At 45.5% G+C, this 10000-nt stretch overlaps 1 protein-coding gene across 2 annotated transcripts in view; it reads left to right on the top strand.

Annotated features, from left to right (window-relative positions):
- tp73 (tumor protein p73) overlaps positions 1–10000 on the top strand; it is a gene marked incomplete at both ends in the record, with an annotated part of 30199 nt that overhangs the window by 15113 nt on the left and 5086 nt on the right. For both annotated transcript variants that reach the window (XM_084461604.1, XM_084461605.1), the window contains 3 exons: positions 8310–8496; positions 9087–9202; positions 9706–9815. In XM_084461604.1, the coding sequence (XP_084317730.1) occupies positions 8310–8496; positions 9087–9202; positions 9706–9815 (413 nt within the window). The remainder of the gene's footprint in view (positions 1–8309; positions 8497–9086; positions 9203–9705; positions 9816–10000) is intronic.

The raw sequence follows: 10000 nt of genomic DNA, 5'->3' as shown, positions 1-10000 counted from the left end.
CCAGAAACAAATCTAGTTCATTTCAACGCAACTACAGGAAATGAAACTGAAACATACGCATAGTTGTTAAAAGTGATTCTATATGAAATAAAGGGGAATATTCGAAATGCTTTGGCAAACAACATTTGAGATGAATATAGTCATAGTGATAGAGATTTGAGCAACACATCAAGAGATCGGCTACTGCACATCTAAACATCTCCATCTAGTGGCACATATTAATTAATTAATTAAACTGACCTGATGAAGTTCCGGAAGGATCGAAACGTTGCTCAATAAGTCTTTTAAACTACAGTCGGTGTGCGGGTTCTACCTACAACTTATGACTCATCTTTAACCCAGCACCCATTGCAGATGTGCGTATTATATTATAATATCAACATATTAATTAATGAACAGGGTGTCGTCATACCTCATTAGTTAAGGCTTAATGTAAGTTTATGTATGTTCTGTTAAATGGTAAATGGACTACACTTATATAGCACTTTTCCACTTTAGAGGCACTCAAAGCGCTTTACAATGGCCTCTCATTCACACACACATTCACGGTAGCTGCCATGCAAGGTGCTAACCTGCTCATTGGGAGCAATTTTGGGGTTAGGTGTCTTGCTCAAGGACACTTCGACATGTGGACAGTCGGAGCTGGGATTCGAACCACTGACCCTTCGATCATTGAACGACCCGCTCTACCAACTGAGCTACAGCCGCTGTTGTCCTTTCTGTGTGATGTGATCAGGAAAATCTTGAGGCAAGGACAAGGAAATCTACAGTCTTGTGCCATAACTTTATGACACAGACATGTTTCATGATTTATCTATCCTTAGCTACAAAGACGCTCTGTGAACAAGCAAAGGAATACAAAAAAACAGCAGAGTGCAACAATGTAGACATTCTGTACAATAAATATCACTATGAAACAAATTTAAAAATAAATATGGCCCATGTTGGATGAGAATTGCTAAACAGAGTCTTTACAAATGTAAAGATCCTTATCCATTTCTATCAAGAAGGTAAGCCAATGTTCAATACAATCACTAACAGACTCCACTAAGCAACACGTGCCCAAAACCTATTAACATATTTACATGTTTTAAGTCACTTTTCGACATTTTCTACAACTTACCATAACCCTAATCTCATCCATCAATAACGTAAGTCACATTTGTCGAGAACATCCACGCTTTGACATAGTAAACATTTTACTGACGGTCCGTCACTTCAAAGTATGTTTTAACTGGCATGACACTAGGCAGCTCACACTGACATTGATGCAATCCCTTTACGATATGACAAGAAGAAGGCTCATCACAGGCCTTAAGCTGCTTTGCTCGTCTAGCTGCCGGAACAATTAAAGCATTCTTCATTGTTTTGTTACCTGCAGGCTGTGGTTACACAGCGTCAGAACAATGTTTAGTGTCACAGTGTGAAAAGATACACTGTTATTACATGACGGGGTAGTTTTGACTGGCAAATGCTTAGAGTGAGGAAGATGACCCAGCAGAAATAGAGGATTTGTGAAGCCTGTGATTATTTTAATGCGTGCCCTATCATGAAGGAGGAATTAGAATGTGAACAGACCAATGAAAGCTGGTGAGTTTTCAGTTATTTCTCAGTTGGGTGTTCCAGAGTTAGATCGAGGTCATCTTTATTATATCACAGTTGATAACAGTTGATTGAGATCTCTAAACATTTCTACACATGCCGTGCACAGAGAACAGATCGCTAAATGTTACTGCGCAAGCTGTCCAATCAGAGTAGATCTCTAAATGTTACTACACAAGCTGTCCAATCAGAGTAGATCTCTAAATGTTACTACACAAGCTGTCCACTCAGAGTAGATCTCTAAATGTTACTACACAAGCTGTCCAATCAGAGTAGATCTCTAAATGTTACTAAGCAAGCTGTCCAATCAGAGTAGATCTCTAAATGTTACTACGCAAGCTGTCCACTCAGAGTAGATCTCTAAATGTTACTACAGACGACGTCCACTCAGAGTAGAAGCCAGATGGACCTGGGCTCGTAGCCGGCCAGGTAAAGGTTAGGATTAGGGAGGCACAGCTGGTCCCAGATCTGTGCTTCAGAGGCCAAACTCCACCACAGTGTTTGTCGAGTCCATTTAGAGACACTTGAATCCCAAACGCTTTGAAGACCACCAAAATGTCAACGTGTCATTTCGCAAAACCTCAGTTTAAAGAAGGCAGGAGATCAACGCCAAGCCTTTCAGAAAGAAAGAGTTTTTCTAATGCAGGGGATTCCCAAAAAGACTGCAAGTCTGTGTGCATGTGTGTGTGTGTGTGTGTGTGTGCGCGCGCGCGTGCGTTTGTGCACGTGTAACATCTCTAATCCCGCGTCTAAGGCCTGTGCTCGAACATGAACAGATAATACGGTATGAACAAGGATCACTGTCTAGGGAGGATTGAGTCATTCTGTGGTGGAAATGAAAGGGTTAAGTGCGAAGCGTGCTGCGTGTCGTTTTGTGTGGCCCCGGGCTGTAGAGAACGCCATAGGGGCATATTTCCTCCAATGAGCTACGCACCTACCTACCTACTGTTGTTGGGCGCTGCTCGGCTACCATAGGTGGCATGCAGGGCTTTCGGAGATTAACTCTGTAAACACGCTGGCCGCCACCGAGACGGGCTTTTGTTTCTGGCTACAGGTGCTCGTTAGCTATTGCACAAATAGCATTCCGAGCGTCCTGCTCCTGTGCTCACGTCTACTCGTTAGGGTCAGGGTTAGGCATTGTCATCGTCTAGCTAATTAGACAGGGGTCAGTCCGTACGGTGGCCACAGCACCTGAGCTGTAGGTGTCATTCCTGTAGAGAACATAACGTACGTAACAGTTCCCTCGCTGCAATATAATTTGGGGTAGAAGTAATTGCTCTATTTTTTTATCTATGATTTTTGTCACATTTTCACTCAATTTTGGTAGCCAATCACAGCCGAGCTATTGTTCAATTGTCCCCTTGTTACCGTGGAGGATTCGTCGCACACCTCCGGGCCCGGCGATCTGAAAGAGGGACCAGACAGCTCTCTCCTACAGCAACTCTGTAGGCTCGTGACCGTGACTCCGACACCAGACGGGGTCAAGGTAGTTTGACGAACCCTCGAGCCGAGGTTAAACTAACCGCCCTCAGGCAGCGGCAGCCCGATGTGCCATTTCCTCTGGGGATTCGTCCTTACTCGGATCTGGCCATACTTGGATCTGGCCATACTCGGATCTGGCGAGACCCGGGCGAGAACCCCGGTCCCCGGAGGGCAGCTGCGCCGAAACACTCCCCCAACCGGGAGAGAAGTAATTAATAAACCAAAGATATGAGTACTTGGCTGACTGCTAAGGTTTGGACGACAGTTTAGTCTGAAGTTGATGCCTGATTTGATTACTTGGTGGCCCATACATCAAGGCAGGTTTCCTCTTTGCCACCGTGAAGCCTTGTGCAGTAGCCGCTTTCTCATGCGGAGGTAAACAACCATAGGTGCACATACGTCGTGTCACGTTGTAGAATGGACCAGAATACCCAGAATAGAGCATCTTGGGTAAAATGATACCTGGAATCATGATTCATAATGACAGCATAATGAGTCGGCCCAACCCCTTCCAAAGCCGCTGTATTACAGGTGATCTCAAGGCCGCCTTTATAAAGATGGCAACACAATGGTTCTAAATTGGGGGTGGGGGTAATTGCTCAAAAGCACGCCGTTCTTCAAAATAAGCATTTTGCCTTCAATCTTCAAAACATTCCTGGGGCTCCGAACAAGAAGTGTCATGATGGATGAGATCTAACACCTCAGCCTTTTCCAGTAACGACCCCTCTCCGCCACTCGGTCGGTGCGTGCGTGTGTGCGCGTGTGTGTGTGTGTGTGTGTGTGTGTGTGTGTGTGTGTGTGTGTGTGTGTGTGAGTGTGTGTGTGTGAGAGAGAGAGAGAGGGGGCCGGGCAGGCCGGAACACGCTCCGCATCCCGGCGTGTTCGTAGCTGCTTTTCCCAGTTATTAGCGTCCCTCCGCCGGGCCACGAGCCCCAGCACGCCCGGAGCCGCCCAGAACCGCGTATCCTTCCACCCCATCCCCGCCGCCGCCCGCGCTCCGCGACGGGGGGAGACACACTCGATAATGAGGATTTTTCACACACGCGTGTGATATTGGCACATGTACTCACACGCTCAGAGCCCACAGTATGTATACGGGGGATATGCCCATTCACACACGCGCACACACACACACACACACACACACGCACACACACACAGGATTCTACAGGATGGGTGAATAATTTTACACCGGAGATAGTTTAGTCAGTCATCCAGTTCTGCTGACTGGTCATAACTCCTTTTGAACGTGATGGTTTGATATCCTGTCCAACTGAAGCCTGTGCTTGCTTTTACATGCCCCATGGACAATGTCACTGTTGTAGGGATTGTGGAGGAGTGAGTAACACTTTAAACCTCAGCTACGCTGCCAGTAATGCTGATGTATCACGCTGGAATGACGAATGCCACAAAGAGTGGTCTATTTATGGTCTATATGCCTTTTTGCTAGATAACTCTATACACTAAGTGAATCTACATATCTAAATATTTTAAATAACCAGATGGAATCCTTGTTTAGAAGCCATCCATGTTCAAAATGATTCCATTTGAATCTTCATAGTCTAGGGGTGTATTTGCACTGTGTTGAAGAACTTAGATGAAACAACTCCCTGATACTATCATGAAATGATTTTATTGAACCTTGTCTGTCCCAGAGCAAAGCAGAACAAAGATACTTCCATAAAAACCACCTGCTCAGACCCACAAACGAAGCAGAGGACACAATCAAAATGGTGTCTTTAAGGCAAGGCTAGTTTATTTGTACAGCACATTTCAGCAACAAGGCAATTCAAAGTGCTTCACATGAGACATTAAAAGCATCAAGACAAAGTGCAAGAAACACATGAAGGTCATATAAAACAAAATGCAAAAAAGGACATTTAAAACAAAATGCAGGAAAAGTAAAATACAGGAACAAAAGTTACAGTGCAGCGTAAAAATGAATAATTATTTGATTTGATATAAAGAAAAGTGTTCAGTCTTGATTTAAAAGAACTGAGAGTTGCAGCAGACCTTCTCTGGAAGTTTGTTCCAGATATGTGGAGCATAAAAACTAAACGCTGCTTTAAAGAGGCAAGGACAGAGAGGTAGATGATTACATCTCTCTCCAATCTCCGAATTCTTCCAAACAACAATTAGGACCCATCAAAGCACTGTGGGAAATTCTCATCCCGATATTGAATTTCCAAGTATTCTCCGAATGGAATTTCTTAACCATACACAGCTAGTGGAGGTAAGCAGGGAGGCGTTGCTGTCTGGGGATGCTCAAATGTGATTAACACTGGCCGACAACCGCCTGTGTTAACATATTTTGGACAGTTTACTGAATTTGCGGTTGGCAAGCTGGAGCACGTCTCCGCGGATGACAGTCTGGTAATCATCCCTCAGTCTCCAGCTGCTTGTCTGGACCTGCACCCCCTGGTCCACCGGACTGGATGGCGTGCTGACTGTGATCGGTCTCTCCTCGATCCTCCCCTCCTTCTCTCTCCCCTCCATCCCTCTTTCAATCCCCCTCCTCTTCGTTCGTTTTCACGTCTCTGTACCCGTCTCTGTGTCGTCATCCTTTTCTTTAGCATCTCTCTCCCCTCTATCCCCCTCTCTCTCCCTCCTCCACCCCACCGCGTCTCACCTCGCTCATCCATCCTTTGGGACTGTCCATGTCGGCCCCGCCCACTAGCGCTATCTGCACAACCGTTTGATCTGTCATTGTTAACGCTGTGCTAGAGGCCTAAGGCGTATATCAATCATATATAGGCGTATATCAATCATTCCTGTCCTCGCAATTCTGTGAAAGGCACCGAAAATGATGATATGATGGGGGGCGGCTGTAGCTCAGTTGGTAGAGCGGGTCGTTCAATGATCGAAGGGTCAGCGGTTCGAATCCCAGCTCCGACTGTTCACATGTCGAAGTGTCCTTGAGCAAGACACCTAACCACAAATTGCTCCCAATGAGCAGGTTAGCACCTTGCATGGCGACTGCCGCCATTGGTGTGTGAGTGTGTGTGAATGGGTGAATGAGAGGCCATTGGTGTGTGAGTGTGTGTGTGAATGGGTGAATGAGAGGCCATTGGTGTGTGAGTGTGTGTGTGAATGGGTGAATGAGAGGCCATTGTAAAGCGCTTTGAGTGCCGCTAACACAGTGGGTTGAGTGCGGTGGAAAAGCACTATTTGATCCGGGGGCCCCGTTTCACTACACAACCGACGACAGACGGAATACAAATCAAAGAAAGTGTGAGTGGACGAGTCGAGGTGTCTTTCCCACACGACTGCACGCAGAAAAGAGAGAGAGGAAGAGATTTACGACTCTTCTGCACAATCGGGCGTCTGCATTCACATAGATCACCAACTCCTTAGCTCATACTATAACCTACCTCATGTCAACAAACACCATTGTATTACTGGTTTGATTAACTCCTCAATGACTCTTCATCAACTTTTCGAACTTAGATCTCTCTTTTTGATATCATCTATGTTTTGCTCTTAGACCATGATTTGGACGGATTTAACCTTGCAAGCAGTAGAGTATGATGATGCTCATTGCTAATGTTAGACTTCATCTATTTTTCAAAGAGAACCCTCACAAGTTCTCTTGTTGCAACTCAAAAAAAGTCCCTTTGTCTGAGAATGTGTGCTGGGTGCTACTTTCTGGATTATTTATTCGTAGTGTCAGTTGAGACTTGCAGACTTGGTGGGAATAGATGATTTTGCGCACAAGTTTAGACTGTGGATGCAGCTTTTCCCTCAAACCCCGAGGCCATGTGATGGCCAGGGGTGTGGGTTTGGGGGGTGGGGGGTGGGTTCGGAGGGTGGGGTGGGGTTGAAGAGTGTGAGGTGTGGGTTGAACGGGATGGGTTTATGATGGGGGTGTGGTGGGGGATTGCAAAGGCCTTAGTTACAGTGTCACAACAGAGAATTGAGACAGATGTGTGTCTTGGAATTTACTTTTCAACTCACCCACAGTAAATCTCCATGAACTGTCTGTAAATCTCCATGAACTGTCTGATAGGGGCACATTCATCCCAGAAACAATTACTTTCCGTGATGGAATAATAGCCTAGTCAACACACTAAAATCTATAGATCAAGTAAAACCAGTAGACTTAACTATTGTTTTGGTGGGTATTTAATATTTCTGTCAAAACGGAAAAGTGATTTCGTGATCAAATACGATAACTAGTACATAGGAACTACACAGTCTAGTGTGATAAGCAAGGTTACAATGAATGTTGTGTACCTCAATCAAAGCCCATGTCTATCTTTACAAATGCCCATGGGCACATTGTTCCGTCTGTATTCCCGATTTAGTGTAGCAAGTCCACACGAAACAAAACTTTTTTTTTTATTATTCACTTGGAGGGTCCCATTTTGATGTCCTCAGGAGGATTTCTGGGATTGCTTGATAGTGTTGGGACATGTTGAAGCTCGTCAGGTGAGACATGGCTTCTCCTCAACCTGGTGTCTTTGGATGCATCGGGATCTGAAGTGCCTCATACAGCAGGATGGCTGCCAGCATCAGCGATGGCAGATGTGCCTGTCAGAGAGCACAAAGAGATCTTTTCAGATGGTTGTAGCTCTTCAGTTAGATATGCAAACATTTGAATGGAGGTATTATCTTTGAAGTCGTCTGATGCCTCCAGATGTTTTGTGCTACCTCTCCGTTGTACCGTCGTATCGTATATTCGCTAGTATTCAGCGAGGTTCTTGTATTGAGATAATCTCTCACAGTTGAGTTTTGAATCGTTCCATTAAACTTTATTGAAAGAGGGAGTCGTGTTGAGACAGGTCTCTTGTTCAGCGGCGCCCTGTGTGTAGCCTAATCCAAGATGAGAAGTAAAGTAAACTATGTTGTAACAATTAACATATTCAACAAAACAAAAGACAATTCAGCTGATTCAACTCAGTCAATTTATCAGCGATCAGCCATCTTAAAAAGCTGAGTGGGTGTGACCATTTTGGACACCTGATGTGTGTCACTGCGAGGTATCGCGCTAACCGACACGCAAAAAACATACTTTAATCTCGCATGTTCACTCCATCCTCTGCCTACATCCCTTGTCCTGTTTTGTGTCCTGTCCTTTTATTGTCCTGTGATTATGTGCACTTTATTCTGTTTTTTTGTTTTAGTTTATTTTATATATTGTACAGCCCTTTGGTGCAACTTCGGTTGATTTTAAACGTGCTTTATAAATAAAGTTGACCTTGACCTTGACCTTGTTCCTCCCTCAGTACTCGCCACTGTTGAAGAAGCTGTACTGTCAGATCGCCAAGACCTGCCCCATCCAGATCAAGCTGTCCTCCACGCCGCCGCACGGCAGCGTCATCCGGGCCATGCCCATCTACAAGAAGGCCGAGCACGTCACCGAGGTGGTCAAGCGCTGCCCCAACCATGAACTGGGCCGTGACTTCAACGATGGTAGGTCCCTTTATAGGCTACCTCTCTCCAATTGAGGGTAATTTTAAGGTCTAGGAACTAGGAATGTTAACGATGAATCGATAAGCGGTTTGTTGTCGTTAAAGATTTGCCCGAGCGTGTGAGATTGACTCGATCTACTATCGAACGACGTGGTCTACTATCAAACGACGTGGTCTACTATCAAACGACGTGATCTACTATCAAACGACGTGGTCTACTATCAAACGACGTGGTCTACTATCAAATGACGTGGTCTACTATCAAACGACGTGTTTGCTAGTAGATGGAGTAAATTTCACATGCTCAAGCACATCCTTAACGACCACGAATCGCTTATCAATTAATTGTTAACATCTCTCCTAGGAGTTGGTATATGAAAGGGGTGTGGGTCCAGGAAACGGACATGGGAAAGTGGTGTGGGTCCAGGAAAGGGACATGGGTCCATCCCAGACAGCAATCCAATCAGGGCCATATACAGGCCAGATCTGGCCCTTGTGGCTTACTTCCGGCCCATATATGGCCCAGATCCGCTTGCTATCTGGGATGTGTTCCTCCTCTCGCTAACCTCTCCCTCCTTCCCCTCACCTCAGGCCAGGCGGCCCCGGCCAGCCACCTGATCCGGGTGGAGGGGAACAACATGTCCCAGTACGTGGACGACCCCGTCACCGGCCGGCAGAGCGTCATGGTGCCTTACGAGTCCCCGCAGGTGAGTGTCCCCCTACTGCGTCCCTCGGGACGTCCCTTCTGGTGGACGGATGGTCCTAACGAGGGCCCTGAGATTAAAACAGGGTGGTAATAATGAGAGTTTTGGTTTCGGTGTGATGGAGAAGCTAGGAAGAGTGACTCTGTGCGTTTCACAATAGGTGTTTAGGCAGACTTACTCCCATTGTAATCCAGGAATCATGAACTGTTTTCGGATGAATAGTGGAGTCTAATAATAAGACATTGCTCAGGATGCTGGTCATGTTCTGACTTGTTTTACGGTAATGAATCACATCGCCAGTGATAGCTGCTACTTATGTGAAATGCACAAATAATAACCCTAGATTTTGACATTGCCTCAAACTTTCTCTCGAGCTCATGTATAGCAACACTGCCCCCTAGAGGTAGTGAAAGACATCTTATTTCATCTAAGGGTTCATGGCTGATATTACAACATAAGATTCCAATCTTCAGGATTATGAAGCAGGATTATCTTCTCTCTGATAGGTGGGGACTGAGTTTACAACCATCCTGTACAACTTCATGTGCAACAGCAGCTGTGTGGGCGGTATGAACAGAAGACCCATCCTCATCATCATCACTTTGGAGACGAGGGAGTGAGTCATTATCATGTATTTCCCTTGGCCACCATGTATTGATAGATTATCATAAATTACATGTAAAATGTATTGCAAGCGATACTTTGCCCAATAACAGCACAAGAGAATATGACCAGTATGGAACATACCGTGTTAGAAAGGTGAACCTCAACTGTCAAGAATCCAGCCCTTTTAACCCTGAA

The sequence above is a fragment of the Borostomias antarcticus genome, assembly GCF_949987555.1.
Source record: "Borostomias antarcticus genome assembly, chromosome: 3".
NCBI classification, from domain to species: Eukaryota; Metazoa; Chordata; class Actinopteri; order Stomiiformes; family Stomiidae; genus Borostomias; species Borostomias antarcticus.
Note: the sequence above shows the minus strand (reverse complement) of the source record. Positions and strands in the feature narration are given on the sequence as shown.